Source organism: Sphaerodactylus townsendi, linkage group LG01, assembly GCF_021028975.2.
Source record: "Sphaerodactylus townsendi isolate TG3544 linkage group LG01, MPM_Stown_v2.3, whole genome shotgun sequence".
Lineage (NCBI taxonomy): Eukaryota > Metazoa > Chordata > Lepidosauria > Squamata > Sphaerodactylidae > Sphaerodactylus > Sphaerodactylus townsendi.
In genome coordinates, this window is record NC_059425.1 from 29,703,401 (window position 1) to 29,720,156 (window position 16,756).

A 16,756-nucleotide genomic window follows, 5' to 3' on the forward strand; every position below is an offset into this window, starting at 1 on the left:
GTTGAAAGACTTGATTGCTTAGGATGCCAACTAAGGGGAGAGACTTCCTGGCACAGCAAAACTCCCTTCCTAACAACCAATGACACCGCCCCCTGAGCTTTAAAAATCCAGGCCAGGACAACACACACCTCAGAAGACAGGGAGACTGGCATGGGATGCTGTCTGACACCTATCTGCCATGTGGACTTAATAAGAGAAGTCTGGACACAGTGTATAACAGACTTCTCTCTGTGATACACCTCTGAGGACACCAGCCACAGATGAAGGTGAAACATTAGGAACAAGATCTACCAGAGATGGAGAGAAGGCCTCAATGTTTCCAGGACACAAGTTTAATTGAGTAGATCACATACACACAAAACATGCTCACAGACTGTAGTCTAAGTCACAGTGCTTCTCCAAGTGACTGAATTCCCCAGTCCAAGAGGTGTCTCATAGGTCACACAGCCTGGAAAACCCACAACAACCAACATCGAAAGTGATACTGTTTGGGGGGTGGGTGGGGAATCTACCCTGAAACAGCATCATTTTCAATGTTGTTTAAACTAGGGAGCCCAGATTCTCCCTTAAAGGTGGATTTAAAAGGAGAATCTGGGCTCTCTAGTCTAAAACAACACTAAAAGTGATGCTGTTTCAGGGTGGAATCCCCTCCCCCCCAAACCGCATCACTTTCAATGTTGTTTCAACTAGGGAGCCCAGATTTGTGTGTTAGGGCATATATATTCTATAATGTGATTGTGACTTTGAGATGACATGGTGCAAAAAATTATTCTTTGATCGTAGTGGGGGGGGGGCAGCCTTTGGTCCTGGGAGGCCATCCACGGGGGGGGGAGAGGGGGGGGGACAACGACGCAAAACTCAGATTTTGAACCTGGCTCCGTTTTCTCTAGCCTTCGACAATACATCGATCAGTAAGTATTTGGGTGGAACTTGCTATGCAAAGGTGTGGTTGAGTACATTGTATTGTGGGTGGGGTTATCAGTCCATTTTTTAAGTACTGGGAGTCATAGCTGTGTTTATCTCTCTGGATATGCAAATAGTTATGACTCAGCACCATACTTGGGAATGTGGGTACTATCTGAAGAGGAACACATTGCCAGAAAAAATCTTGCCCGTGTCAGACGATTAATAATACCCCACTAAACTCTATGAAGCTTGCATGGCAGTCTGTTTTGGGGCTCTTGCAAGACTAACGTTTTATTCCAGCAGAAGGTTCTGTGGGGTGTAATACAGCGAGGAGAACTGCGGCTCCCACGCCTAAAGCAGGCATGGTTGGAGACACAGGGCTGAATTATCAGATAACCACACAGTAACGCCCTTAAAAATCTTCCTTCCCCATTCCCCTCTGAACGTCTCCCCTCTCCAACCTAAAGATGGCCCAGGCCAGCAAATCTGTTTCCTTGATTCCCCCCTTCAAGTTGGGCCCTTCCATTTCGTCCTTTCTGCAACTCACGACTAAGAGTTTTGGACCTTGGCAGGCACCGTCGCCCTGGTGGGAAGAAAACCGCGCGCGCTAGAATTCAAAAAGCAACGGGGGCGGCGTGCAGAAGGAACTTCGGTGGATTTGAGGTGACAGCAGGTTTGGGCTTCCCTTTCTTTTTCCTCTATGGAAGCTTTTCGGCATTAGAGGGCTTATTTGTGGTATTCTTTTCTTTGCAGCGGGAGTCCAAAGTGACTTGCAACGCTGTTCTCCCTTCCTCTGTTTTTTCCTTGCTACAACAGCCCTTGTGAGGCAGGTGAGCGTAAACACAAACACAGAGCACGACTGTCGCAAAGTCCTCACACACGAACGAGTGGAGCTTTAAACCTTCCAGAGCATAGGATGACAATCTGAAACATCACATTTGCTGTTATGTCCATTGTCTGTTGCAGAGAATTCTGGGATGCTTTCTCAGGTCTGGTGTGCCTCACTGTAAAACTCAGTGTGAGTTCAGAGTGGAAGGTGAGGGGCAGGATCAGTAGTGACTGTGCAGAGAGCCAACGTGGTGTAGTGGTTAAGAGCAAGTGGATTTTAATCTGAAGAACCAGGTTTGATTCCCCACTCCTCCACCTGAGTGGCAGAGGTAAACCAGATATGTTTCCGCACTTCTACATTCCTGCTGGGTGACCTTAGGCCAGTCACAGTTCTCTCAGGACTCTCTCAGCCCCACCTATGTCACAAGGTGTCTGTTGTGGGGAAAGGAAGGGAAAAGAGCTTGAAGCCCACCTTCAGTCTCCTTGCAGGAGAGAAAGGTGGGGTATAAATCCAAACTCTTCCTCCTACTAACTAGAGTTTCACTAATTTAGCAAAGATGTTTTCCTGGGGGTGGGGGTGGGGGTGGGGGTGGGGGTGGGGGGCATGGTTGTGCAGTTTCCCTTTTGCAGCTATTACTATGGCAAATTTCTTTTTCTCTCCTCAAAGCGGCTTCCCACCCACTCTATAAGTCTTCACTTTTGCAGCAACTGAGTATTGTTCTATTGTTGTGTTATAACAATGTGTGTATTGTATTCTCAATTATTGCTGCTGTGAATGGGCCCTGTACTTTTCTTGATTATATTCACATCGTAGATAATTATCTCTCACCTTGCATCTTCTTAGCACCAGGCAGACCAGCTTCCTTCTCTTTCACCCTACTGTTTGCAACTTTTGTCCCTTTATAACCTTGTATATCTACTTACAAAGGCCAGGTTAAATACATTTGATGAAGGAGACTCTTGTCCTTAAGAATGTATGCTAGAGTAAATATTTTAAGGTGTCACAACATTTCTGTTTGCATTTGTAGAAATGCCGATGTACGGTATTTATTCTGGGCATTAATATCGCTTCACTGTGATCCATGGAGCTCTTTAATTTATCTTCTACTGAGGAAATCTTCTGAAAAACCCAAGGGCTCTCACAACCTAGCACTGGTGTATGATATATTGGATCCCCTCTCAGCAGCAAATAGTGCTACACAAAGAAGTTATAATTGTCACAGTGTGCTTTTTCCTGTCTTCTGCAGGATAACTCTTCACAATGGAAGCAGAACTTGCCTTAAAGACCCCCAGCAAACAATCTGAGAGAAAGAAAGCAGGTGAGTCTGTACTTAGTCTTGTGTGAGTCCAGTTTTTGAAAACAGAGGAGGAGGGATAGAGGAAAGCTGGATGATGATGATAATAATAAAATAATTTTCTGCAGGTTTGGAATTGAGGGAGAAGCTAGCGTAAGTCTTATGCTCAAAGTACCCCTTCTTTATTTACAGACAGAAACTGGGGAGTTTTGAATGCTCCTTTTTTCCTCTGTAAACATCTGTCCAGGTGTCAGTTAATGCTAGTGAATGGGAGCTCAAGGAAGCAAATGGGACAACTCACAAGAGGTTATTTCCTAGATCCTGCCCCTTCCATTTCTTGGCAGAATGCAACTTATCCCTGAAATCAGGCTCTATCCCTGAAGACTGGAAGATGGCCAATGTCACACCAATTTTTAAGAAAGGATCTAGGGGGGACCCGGGAAATTACAGGCCAGTCAGTTTGACATCTGTTCCTGGTAAATTAGTAGAATCTATCATTAAAGATAAAATTATTAAACATGTAGAAAAGCAAGACCTGCTGAGAAAGAGTCAGCATGGCTTTTGCAGAGGCAAATCCTGTCTTACAAACTTACTAGAGTTCTTTGAGAGTGTAAACAGGCATGTGGACATTGTCTACTTGGATTTCCAAAAGGCTTTTGACAAAGTTCCTCACCAGAGACTGTTGAGAAACCTCAGCAATGAAGGAATAAGAGGGGAAGTCCTCCTATGGATTAAAAACTGGTTGAGAAACAGGAAGCAAAGAGTGGGTGTAAATGGGAAGTTCTCACAATGGAGAGATGTAGGGAGTGGTGTCCCCCAAGGATCCATTTGGGGACCAGTGCTCTTTAACCTATCTCATAAATGACCTGCGGAAGTAGGGGTGGGTGGCGTGGTGGCTAAGGTCTGCAGATGATACCAAATTATGTAGAGATTGGTGAGAACCTGAATAAAGCGATTGCGGCGAGCTCCAGCTAGACCTTGATATGGAATTAGGGTGAGTGGGCTAAGAAATGGGAAATACAAGGTTCTATGTAGCAAAATGCAAGGAAGTGATACACATAGGGGCAAAAAATCCAAACTTCACATACAAGCTACAAGGGTCAGTGCTATCAGGGGTCACAGACCAGGAAAGGGATTTGGGCGTCTTAGTTGATAGTTCAGCATGGGAATGTCCAACTCAATGCATGGCAGCTGTGAAAAGGCAAGAAACTCTATGCTGGGGATCATTAGAAAAGGAATTGAGAATAAAACTGCAAAGATTGTCCATTGCCCTTATATAAAGCAGTGGTGCGACTGCACTTGGAGTACTATGTCCAGTTCTGGTGGCCCGCATTCTCAAAAGGATATTGAGGAGATAGAAAAAAAGGGTGCAGAGAGAAGGAGCCAACGAGGATGATTGAGGGACTGGAGCACCTTCCTTATGAGGAGAGAGGCTGCAGATTTGGGACTCTTTAGTTTGGAGAGGAGATGGATCCTGAGGGGGGGATATGATTGAAGTCCTACAAAATTATGCATGGGGTAGAAAAATGTTGACAGAGAGAAATTTTTCTCACTTTCTCACAATACTAGAACCAGGGGGCCATTCATTGAAAAATGCTGGGGAAAGAATTAGGACTAATAAAAGGAAACACTTCTTCACGCAACGTGTGATTGGTGTTTGGAATATGCTGCCACAGGAGGTGGTGATGGCCACTAACCTGGATAGTTTTAAAAGGGGCTTGGACAGATTTATGGAGGAGAAGTCGATTTATGGCTACCAATCTTGATCCTCTTTGATCTGAGATTGCAAATGCCTTAGCAGACCAGGTGATCGGGAGCAACAGCCGCAGAAGGCCATTGCATTCACATCCTGCATGTAAGCTCCCAAAGGCACCTGATGGGCCACTGCGAGTAGCAGAGAGCTGGACTAGATGGACTCTGGTCTGATCCAGCTGGCTTGTTCTTATGTTCTTATGTTCTAAAGACAATCCCATTGAAATAATACAGAGCAGCAGCTGCTTCCCTTGAGGGGACAGATGCCTTTTGGACGTCTGCGCAGCTAGAGACTGCTCACTAGTCGCTAACCCAAAAGAGTTCAGTCACTGGGTGAACAAACAACCAGATTTGCCCTGGGAGGAAGAGGAGGAAAGTAAACACTTCCTTTTCCTGTGGGCACCTTCAACATGCAGGCTTTTAGAAGTTGTAGTTCTTTGTGATTAGAGAAAAATGAAAGTTTTATAGGATGTTTTGATGTTTTAAGGAAGCAGGAGCACCATTTTAGGGGAAACAAGCATGCTGAATATTTCTTCAGATCCCAGCTGTGCTGAGAATTGGCACCACAAGATCTTAAAAAGGAAAACGTTTATGCTTCTGGATTTTTTTTTAACATGGTGTGGGGAGAAGGAATTAGACCTCTTCCATGCCCCAGGAGGACTATAGAGGGATTCCTCGCCCACCTCCCTCCCTCCCTCCCTCCCTCCCTCCCTCCCTCCACACACACTCTTTCTAAGGCAGCAGAAACCAAGTGAAGGGCACGGCTGGAGGCAGCTGCATCAGAGACTGCTTGCTCCTAGTGAAGGAGTGAGGGGGGTTGACCCCAAGCTACCCAGATCCACTCTAACCATACCTTCTTGGCTCTGTTTGACAGTGGAATTCACTACCTCGGAGTGTGGTGGAATCTCCTTCTTTGGAGGTTTTTAAACAGAGACTGGATGGCCATCTGTCAGGAATACTTTGATGTGTTCCTGCATTGAAGGGGATTGGACTTGATAGCCCTTGTGTTCTCTTCCAGCTCTGTGATTCTAAGAATTTAGAGATGGCACTGTGTAACTACTAAAGGATTTCTCTGCCTTTTTTCTTTGTCCAATATAGGACCAGTTAATTCACCATTAATAACTATCCCAGCTTCTCCCTTCATGCAGAAACTTGGCTATGGAACTGGAGTCAGTGTTTACCTTATGAAAAGGTAAAGAAACACCTATATAGTAAAATTATAAGTTGCTCACAGCTACAGAAAATGTATTTGAACAAAACAGAATTATGTGGGATAACTTGAAAAAGGTGGACAGTGAATAAGCAGTTTTGCTTTTGGCATCTGTATGCCAAATTTGGCATAAAGAAGAAATTATTCCCCTGTTTTAAATTAGCTGGTGATACAGAATGTGGGAGTATGTCAAGCAAGCCTTCACAGATTTTCTTTAGTTGTAGGAGCCACCCCAAAAATTCAAGTAGAGTCATTTCAGCATTTTCATGGTACAATTCAGGATTTTCATGGTACTCTTTTCTAATTATTACTACTACCCCGAAACCTAAATTCTTCAGTTTCTTGTAACTGCAGTTAAGCTATCACAAAAAGCGTTTTGTATATAAATAAGGTTTTTTTGGGGGGAGCCCTGGTTGCCATCACAACAAAACCCTAACCTCTAGCCCTAACTTAACTTCTCCCATTATTTCTCAAATTATTAACATTATTCCTTTAAAAAGCTCAGAAAGTTGGAGCCAATGTAGAAAGCAACTGGTGAGCAATAGATTCATCAACCATCTCAGAATGGTGTAAAGTTAACATATGAGAAAGCATGTGTTCATCATATCACAATGTGTATTGTGATGTGAAGTAATCAAGCTTTGTACTTGCACTAAGGATTGCAGAGAGCAACTGCAATAAAAACCTGGTAGATAAGTCAGGAGAAAATACTACTGAAACACGGCCATGCAACCCAGAAAACCCACAACATCCTTGCAATAAAATAACTGATTGCAAAGATTGTGCCACAATGAAATTTCTAGGCACTATTCAGCATGTCTTTTCATTAGCTGCTGTTTTCAAATGCAATCAGTGTCCTTTGTCTGCCTGCAATATGCTTGAATCTGAAATTGCCTAAAGAGTGGTCTCTTGGTGGATTTCTTGAATACCTAATTACCTAAACAAGATAGTTCAATACATTCTGGGTTTCTTAACCAATCTTATTTATTGTAAATATGATGTGTGGTACAGTTCCCCCCTGAGCTCAGTTAGAAATGGTAATCTGTTAGCTGAGTCAGATTCCCCACCACTGACTGTATAAGTGGCTGTAGCAATGAGAGACCCATCTTTACCTGGAGGTGTTTTTTTTAGGTCTCCAAAAGGCATCTGTCACTCCCCCTGGGCTGTGAAGAAAATAAATCCTAAATGTGACTCCAGTCAGCAAGATACATATCAAAAAAGACTGAATGAAGAAGCTAAGATCCTGAAAGGAATTCAGCATCCTAACATCGTGGGTAAGTTGGAATGAGAAAAGGGGAGGGTAGCTTCTTCATTCTGAGATTCCTGATAGATACATGGTAACAGACAAGAGTAGTTTCTGAAATTTACTATTTTCTTGCCCTGGTGAGTCTGTTCACTGGAAGCCACCTTGAGCCAAAAGGAAGTGTGCAGTATGAATATTTTAATAAATAACTATAGCCGGGTGGTACTTCAAGACTCTTGGCCTGTCAGGGTAAAATGTGTTTAAAGGGATACACCTTTTAATATAAGGAAATGGAGCTGGAGATGTGGAAAGAAATCTAAAGGATCTGTAATAGTCTTGGTGAATATCTACTGTGCATTGGGAGGCAATTTTACCATCTCCAACTGAGAAGCAGGAATGAGGGACCTACTGCACAGAATGATGTTGGAAATTACAAAGTATATGCATGTAGAAAAATTCCATATAAAGGATTAAAAACTGATAATTTCCTGCCACTTCAAAGTACACTAAAGGAATGAATCACTCTTCTCAGTGTAAACTTTGAGAGGCATTGGGCCGAACACAGGTTTCCGCAAAATCCTAAACAAGACAATTGTCTCTTGAAGGGTATAGAGCATTTACTGAAGCCAAAGATGGGAGCATGTGCCTTGCCATGGAATATGGGGGAGAAAAATCTCTCAATGACCTAATAGAAGAAAGGAGAGCACAACACCAGGGACCCTTTCCAGCTGCCACCATCCTCAGAGTTGCCTTACACATGGCAAGAGGGTTGAAGGTATGTGTCCGACTTTACTTGCAGAATATGTTTGTGACTGTAAGAGCAGACATTGTTCTAGCAAAGTCTGTAGTAGAGAGAACTCTGGGAACATAGTAGAAGAAAATCACTTGTCTATGACTCAGATCATGGCGCCAGCCTTTGGTGCTTGTTCTCATGCTGTGACATTTAAGATTCCAAATGCAGTAACTGGGGGGAGGAGGGGGCACATGGCTATTAAAAAATGCCAATGCATGGAGCTTTGTGGGGCAGGCAAAAGATAGACAGCCCAGGTCATTACACAATTGCAAGTCCAAAGACCAGCAGCTATTGAGCACTGAGTTGGGGATGGTCTGTTCCCAAGGGAAGCAAGCCTGATTTATAAAACAAGCGAATTCTTTGCAACTGGAGTGGTGATTGGTGGAAGATGTGGAAGGGATCTTAGGATACAGGGCAGGGGCCCAAAATCTGCTACTGAAAGGTGTAAGTTAGGAGACAAATGGGGACTGACAGTCTGTTACAATTACTGGGTCTACATTTACCTAGCAGCAATAGCGCAAGATGCTGAAGGGAACCTGGAAGTAGTTTGGTCCATGTTAAAAGAGAGAAGAAATAGATGGGAAGAGGCAGAGTGCTGGAACTGAAATATGTAGAAGAGAAAGGGGGAAGCCAGGTGGTGATGGAGAAGACAAGGTCGTATAAGGGAAAATGGCGAGGAGAGAGGTTTAAAAGCAAGGGCTGAAGAAAAGAGGTGTAGGCAAAAATAATGGAGAAAAGGAAGATTGTTATGGAAATTGTTCTCAAAGAGAGTCTCCAAACAAGGTGGTCAGCAGTAAGCAGTTTATTGAATACACGGCTGCAGGTGTGGAGAGAACGCACCCAGGGTGCGGTCTCTGGAGGGGCTCTCCAACACAGCTCCTCTTATACCTTATTCCTCCCTCCCATTCCTGTCCACCCATCCAGTCCTTGCTGATATGGAAGGCTCACAATCTCCAATCCCCTGATTTCTTTAACAATGTTTCTATGTGTGGCATATTATTCTTTGTTGTCAGCATGTACTAATTGCTGTCTCATCTCAACCTTTACACTTGTTTTCGATATGCTTCACTTCACTTCCCCGTGACCCACTTCCCCATTTTTCAACTGCTGTGGACATCTATCACAATCTTAAAACCATTTCCTTTCCTGATATGGCATAAACAAAGCATTAGATTCAGCTGAATCGTCTTCTAAAACTCATGCTGCAAATACATGTGATATAGGTATATATAGACACATCTTTGTGAGTTCAGACTTTCTTAATTCCTTAACAAGATGGATCTAGCAGGTATATTTTAAAGAGAGCAGTAAGGGAAACCTGGGGATGGGCCATTGTCTGAGTGAACAATCTACCTGTCTGATGACTTATCTGCTGTTTGTTGCCTGTTGAACTGCTTTAGTAGTCTTGTTGCCTTGATTCTACGAAAACCCTGAGATCTCATCCTGATCCCTTCCTCTTCTCTTCTTCAGTATCTACACAATGACAAAAAATTGCTTCATGGAGACATCAAATCTTCCAATGTTGTTGTTAAAGGTGACTTTGAGTCAGTAAAGATCTGTGATGTGGGTGTTTCATTACCACTGGATGAGAACATGATGGGTACGTTGAACTTGTGGCAACCCCTTTATGGTCTGTGGCATTCTCTTGGAGGCCAGTCTTCAGTTCCTTTTTCTGAGATCTGGGGCGGCATGTGGCCTCGTTCAAGCACCTGCCTTGATGGTGGGACCTCCTCACTGTCCACTACTTTAGTCAAAAATGCATTACTCTGAAGAATTAATTTCCTTGCCAAAGCTAGTGCCTGTTACATGTTCTATAACTGCATTCACACTGGAAAGCAGTGAATAAGTAATACAGTATTTACTCAAATGCAAGTCTAGTTTTTTTCACACATATGCCATAAAAATAGTCTCCTTACATTTGCATACATGTTACAGTTGTGTCCAATAATTTTGTGTGTGTGTGATTTTTAGGGGAATCCTCTTACATTCTTTTGATATGGTAAGCGGCAGAGTTTCTTCTAGGACACGGGTCAGGAACCTTTTACACTCAAAGAGCCATTTGGACCCATTTTACCCGGAAAAGAAAACTCAAACTCATGGATGCACCGCGAGAGAGTACTTTTTTTGACATTTTTTTAAATAGCCAAGATAGTAATTCGTGTATTTTTTGGTTTTTTTTTTTAAAACCTTGTCATCCTACGAAGAAGGAAGGGCAGCCACAACTAGAGCAGGGCGTCCTCGCCTTCTGCTCGCCTCTAAGCCGGGAGAGTAGTCTCCCACTTTGTATCGCTGCCTCCCTGGCGCTCTTAGTTAATGGAGGAGGCGTTAGCCTGCTCGCTTCACTTCACCTCATCGGCCAAAAGCAGGAGCAGGGTCTTCCCGCCAAGCTGCTTTGGCTGCGCACGCTGCCTCCCGCCTCTGGGCGGCCACGGGAGGAGGCGTTGTGGCTCTTATTCGCTTCACTTCCCACCTCACCTGGCCAAAAGCAGGGGAGCAGGGTCTCTCCGCCGCTTGTTTGGTTGTGACGCTGGCCTCTCCTGGCGTCGGCACATGAGGAGTGCAGCCAGGTTTCCATTCGCCCAATTTCACCTCACCTGGCTAAAAGCAGGGAGCAGGTCTCCTCCTGCTGTTTTGGCTGCACGCTGGCCTCCCCGGGCGCTTTCCAAGGCCACGGGAGGAGGCAGCCGCTCTATTCGCCTACCTCCCCACCTCACCTTGGCCAAAAGCAGGGAGCAGGGTCTCCTCCCGCCGCTTGTTTGGCTGCACGCTGGCCTCCTGGCGCTCTTAAGGCCGGAGGAGGCAGCCAGGCTTCCCATTCGCTTCACCACTCTCATCACTCAAGGCTGCGCAGTGAGCAGGGTTCTCCCGCCGCTTGTTTGGCTGCACGCTGGCCCTCCCCGGCGCTCTAAGGCCACCGGAGGAGTGCAGCCAGCGCCCCATTCGGCCTACCTCCACCACCGGCTGCGCAGGGAGCAGGGTCTCCTCCCGGGCCGGGTTTTGTTGGTTGCACGCTGGCCTCCCCGGCGCTTCCAAGGCCACGGAGGAGCCAGCCAGTTCTATTCGGGCCTCTAACCTCACCGGGGCCAAAAGCAGGGAGCAGGGTCTCCCTCCTCACGTTGCACGCTACCTCCCCGGCGCTCTGCTGCCACGGGAGGAGCCAGCCAGGCTCTATCTCGGGCTTCAACCTCACCGCCAAAGCAGGAGCAGGGTCTCCTCCCGGCCGGCTTGTTTGGCTGCATTGCTGGCCTCCCCGGCGCTCTAAGGTTTCACTCTTCCCTGCCTCGGGCTTCACTCACTCACCTCGCCTTGGCTGAAAGTTCCCTGCTTTAGTTTAAATTGGCGCCGGCCATTCTCGGGCGGGATCTCCGCTGCTCCCAGACAGCTTGGCAATGGGAGCTGGAAAGCCACCAGGAGCCATCTCACCGGCTTCACCGCTTTGCTCGCCTCTGTTGGCATTGCCTCCCCGCGCCCGCTTTACAGTTAACTCCCGCCGCCTGCAAGCTAACGGAGCTCGCAAAGCTCCAGGAAGGGACAGCCACGTGGGGAGCCGCACAACGGCAGGAGAGCCGCATGCGGCTCGGGAGCCGCGGGTTCCCGACCCCTGTTCTAGGATTAAGAAACCAGAGTTTCTCTGCTAGGATACTGGAACAACCTATGGTGATGCCTCAAAGCAACCTATGGATGCCTCAAAGAAGCTAAATAGCCAGGAGGGAGATTTCTCTTTTAAAAATTCAGTGATCCATTAAGGTTCCCTGTCTGCATTATTGCTCAGTGGTGACATTTAAAAATATAAACACCTGCTTAAAACAAGAAGTACAGCTGCTGTACTTTAGGAGAGATGGGAAAGCTATAGACTCAATGTAAGCTTAGCTATTCAAGATTTCTAGGAACCAAGACTGGGATGTCTATCTAGTATTCAGCTGCCAATCACTTTTGTTTTCTGTTAAGCCTCCTAAAGCTGTATAGAGGGGAGAAGCGGAGGCTTGGATGCATGAGTGGAATCCTTTTGCTTTGGTTTTGTGGCCTTTCCAACGTCCTACCTCACCAATAGGAAGGGAAGGGGCAGCAGGATGAGGCAGAGTGGTTTTCCTTATTGGTACCTTAGATACAATGTTAAGTAACTTTAGGTGACTGCCTTAAAAAACAACAACAAAGTACAAAATCCTGTCCATCTGATGGGGTTTCTGTGCAGTGTAAATTATTCAGATGAAACAAGAGTGGTGCAAGTGTCTGAATTCCCTCTTCCCCCAATTATGCTTATCTACCTCCACCTTCTCATTCAAGCATCTGAAGTTTCACCAGCACATTTTCAAGCCTCACTTCCAAGCAGGGGGACGTGGGTGGGGTATAACAGCATTACTGAATAGAGGGCATTTAGCTGCTTATGCGTCTCTTGTTTCATCTGTAGAACTTTATTTATTCTATTTGTATCCTGCCCCTTCCTGATGAGTCGGGCTCAGAGTGGCTTACAACAATTTAAAATGACATATATAAACAATTAAATTCCTTATTAAGTAAAACATGAGCATAATGGTGCCCTAAAAATACAAACATGGGAAGGCTGTTCAGAGGAGAAAGGAAGAAATAGTTAATCACAGATGAGGCATAATAAAATAGAACTTCAGCAATAAAATAAATAAATAAAAGGGTCCCAGAAAAAAGAAGGGAAGGTAAGCTACCTATACTCTTTTCCACCAAAAGATAACAGTAGAATTTTATATTAATCTGCCATTTCCTGGATCTTTGTTCTAGAATGCTCCACTTGGGTCCTAGTGCCTACCTAGTTCAGTTCCCAAGGCACTAGGACCCAAGCAGAGCATTCTAAAACAACGTAGGTCCAGGAAATGGCAGATTAATATACAATTCTACTGTCATCTTTTGGTGGAAAAAAGTATAGCAGAAACTATTGCTGCCTTCAACCATATGTCTGGCAGAACTTCTCTGCTTTACAGGCCCTGTGGAATTGCATCAGGTTCTGCAGGGCCCAAGTCTCACTGGCTTCCGCAGATGGCTCTGCATTTCACTTGAATGCTGTTTTCCACACAGTGAGTGACCCAGATGCCCACTATATTGGCACTGAGCCCTGGAAACCAAAGGAAGTTCTGGAGGAAGATGGCATCATCACCGACAAGGCTGACATCTTTGCATTCGGGCTGACTCTGTGGGAAATGATGACGCTTTCTGTACCTCACCTTAACCTTCCTGAAGATGATGAAGTATCAGATGAAGGTGTGCTTGACGGGGGTTTCCTCTTGGTCTGACTCAGTAATGGCTTTCATGGCGCTTCTCCCTCTCTTGATGAGGTGGTTCAATAGAAGGTTACTGTATATACTCATAAATCAAATTTTTTGTGTTGAAAAAGCCCCCCTCGAGTTATACGCGAGTGAGGTGTATTTTAAAAAATATTTTAGGGTTTTTACTTCACAGCCACCAGGGTGCAGTTTTGTTAAGACCAGAACTCATGTTTCCAGATAGCTCAGGGACCACCCATCAGCCCCTGCCAGCATGGCCAATTGGCCTTGCTGAAAGGGGCTGATGGGAATTGTAGTTCCTGAACATCTGGAGAGCCGCAGGTTCCCTACCCCTGGGCTAGCAGCACCAAAATTTCAGGGTATCATCAGGTGACACTCCTGATGATATCAGCCAGGTTTGGTGAAGTTTGGTTCATGGGGTCCAAATTTATGGACCCCCAAAAGGGGGTGCCCCATCCCCCATTGTTTCCAATGGGAGCTAGTAGTAGATGGGGCTACATTTTGAGGGTTCATAACTTTGGACCCCCTGAACCAAACTTCACCAAACCTGGGTGGTATCATCAGGAGGGTCTCCTAAAGATACTCTGAAATGTTGGTACTGCTAACATAAACATTTATTCCCTGACAGGTACCCTCAATTTTCCCCCAGATTCTCCCTTTAAATCCACTCAGAAGGGGGGGGGGTGATTTAAAGGGAGAATCAGGCTTACAGAGCTAGTTTACTGTTTTTCTTTGAAATGAATATTCAAAAACATTTAACCTACTGATGCCTCAATCAATGTAATTTTATTGTTATCTATTTTTATTTTTGAAATTTACCAGTAGCTGCTGCATTTCCCACCCTCGGCTTACGCATGAGTCAACAAGTTTTCCCAGTTTTTTGTGGTAAAATTAGGTGCCTTGACTTATATGCAGGTCGACTTATACACGAGTATAAACGGTAATTTGTTTATGGTCTTGGGCAGGATGGGGAAGAGCCTCTAACTCAGTCACTTTAGGCATGGGGCTGGGACCAAACATGTTCCAGTAAAAAAGGGATTAACAAAGAATTTGTTGAAAAGAAGGCAGTTACACTTTTAACATAAAAATGGCCATTAGCTCTAAGCTCTAGGCTTCACTGAGTTAGTAAAAATGGTGCTCAGAGTGACTGCTTTGTACCCCTCTTAGAATTACTTGGTCTCCTTGTACACCCGTGCATGCACAGAGTCTGATGTATGTGGGATGAAATGGAGAGAAAGATAAAGGTCCCCTGTGCAAGCAGTCAGTCACCTATGTCACCTATGGGGTGACATCACAACCCAATGTTTACTAGGCTGACTACTTTTATGGGTGGTTTGTCATTCCCTTCCCCAGTCTTCTACACTTTACCCCCCAGCAAGCTGGGTTCTCATTTTACTTACCTTGGAAAGCTGAGTCAACCTTGAGCCGGCTAGAGACCATCTACTTATTCCAGCTTGAGACTGGCCTTTTAGAATATGACTCCCTCCTATTGACCCAGTTTTAATATCTTTTCAGATGCTTCTTTTGATGAGGATGACTTTGATGAATCTGCGTATTATGAGGCTCTTGGGACACGGCCACCGCTCAATGTGGAAGAGCTGGGCCCGCTATATCAAAATGTCATTGAGCTGTTCTCTCTCTGCACCTTGGAGGATCCGAAGAAACGTCCTGCAGCTGCACGCATTGTTGACTGCTTAGAGGCACAGGGATCCATGCAATAAGTGCTGCTGCTGTTTCCCTGCATTTCTGTGATAGCTTGTTTTTTCATGACATTTCTTTTGGCCACCATTGAAGTTACTAGATTTTAAATGTATATAGTTTAATGACATAGAGAAGCACGAAGATACTTTAACTTAAATGCATAGAAGATGGGTGGTCTTACACTACAGTGTAACCATTTTGTAGTCTTGAAATATTGTTCCTAGTGGGTGGAAATAGTTTGGTTGGCTGATAAACTGATACTTTAGGGACTCCTGAAAGGCTCCGGGTTGTATTGTTTCCTTTCTCCATCTCCCTCCCTATTGTGTTGTAATTTCTGAAAACTTAATTCTTGGGATTAAAAACTTGGAATCTTATCCTCCCTGTTGATCTCATTTGACCACGACTATACTCTTTCTCACTAAAAGATGACAGGAGATTTGTGAATTAATCTTTCATTTCCTGGACATTTGTTCTAGAATGCTCTGCTTGGGTCCTAGCGCTTACCTAGTTTGGAAGTAGAGTGTTCCAAAGCAGAGAAGGTCCAGGAAATGGTGGATTAATTCGCAAATCTCCTGTCATCTTTCGGTGAGAAAGAACATACCGTATATACTTGTGTATAAGGTGACCCAAATATAAGTTGAGGCACCTAATTTTACCACAAAAAACTGGGAAAACTTATTGACTTGAGTAGAAGTCTAGGGTGGGAAATGCAGCAGCTGCTGGTAAATTTCAAAAATAAAAATAGATATGGTTGGGCGCTATTTGGGGTCTCTGCCACTGACTCCTCCCCCCCATCTCACCAATTCCGAAGGTCTCTGCCACCGACCTCTCCATCCCGCAGCTTGTCCAGCTCACCCATGTCAACTGGCTGTCACCTGCCGAGAGCCAGGGGCTGGCCGCCACTGAGAAGAAGGCAGAGGCAGAGAAAGCGGCTGAAAGGGGGAGGGCAGAGAAGAAGGCAGGAGAGAGCCAACATGGGAGAGGGGGAATGCCACAGAAGAATTAAGTGGGACCCTCATTCGCGTATAAGTTGGGGGGGGGGCTTTTTCAGCACAAAAGATGTGCTGAAAAAGTAGACTTATACACGAGTACATAAGGTATCTAAAATGATTTGTATGTCTTCATTAATGCAGTTTCTGAGCATGTTACATAACAAAAGAGGGCTGTAACGAATGCCATGTGCTACCCTGTAATAATACTAGTTTTACTTGCTAAAATACCATTTTATATAACTATATAACATCAGCTTCCCATGGATGCATTGCAACTTACACCCAGGGAAATAGGCACTGAGGAAACATCACCTGCAAGCACTCTCAGACACCTTGCTTGGAACAAGAATACAGGTTTCAGGGTTTGAGACTGAAATGTTTATTACAATCTCAGCACAAACAAGTTCTAGACCATAGTTCTGTGGTGATATTTTACTCTGTTGTGTAGAGATGTTGCTAGGTTTGATGGCTGTCCAGGGAGGATAACTTTCATTGTACGAGCAAGGACACTTGGTAGTAAAGAGTGAGGCAGTTTTGAAGTCAAGGTAAGTTCTAAGTAGATATGTATGGGTAAAGTTCATTAATAATTTTTTTTTACTAAATTTATGCCGTCTTCTGGCCTCATTAGGACCGTCAAAGCAGCCAACAGATTTAAAATGTACATAATCAAATTGCATCTTAAAAATCTTTTTTTAACAAAACAAATCCATCCTTCATTAAAAATCAAAGCTAAAATAAACACAAAAATGAAAACTGGGCAGGAAGGAGGGAGCGCTAATACAAG

At 44.7% G+C, this 16,756-nt stretch overlaps 1 protein-coding gene across 4 annotated transcripts; it reads left to right on the plus strand.

Annotated features, from left to right (window-relative positions):
- Positions 1–1,413: 1,413 nt before the first annotated feature.
- Positions 1,414–15,354, plus strand: PBK (PDZ binding kinase). 4 transcript variants are annotated; one of them, XM_048517888.1, is made up of 9 exons: positions 1,459–1,569; positions 1,660–1,736; positions 2,982–3,053; positions 5,880–5,973; positions 7,123–7,265; positions 7,840–8,009; positions 9,498–9,627; positions 13,074–13,256; positions 14,795–15,354. In XM_048517888.1, exons 3-9 carry the CDS (start codon positions 2,996–2,998, stop codon positions 14,998–15,000), a joined length of 984 nt encoding a protein of 327 aa, XP_048373845.1. In that variant the 5' UTR covers positions 1,459–1,569; positions 1,660–1,736; positions 2,982–2,995; the 3' UTR covers positions 15,001–15,354. The 4 variants fall into 4 exon arrangements, with proteins under 4 accessions (XP_048373823.1, XP_048373829.1, XP_048373845.1 ...); XM_048517866.1 differs by lacking the exon at positions 1,660–1,736 and having other exon boundaries at positions 1,414–1,569; XM_048517872.1 differs by lacking the exon at positions 1,660–1,736 and having other exon boundaries at positions 1,432–1,579.
- Positions 15,355–16,756: the final 1,402 nt, after the last annotated feature.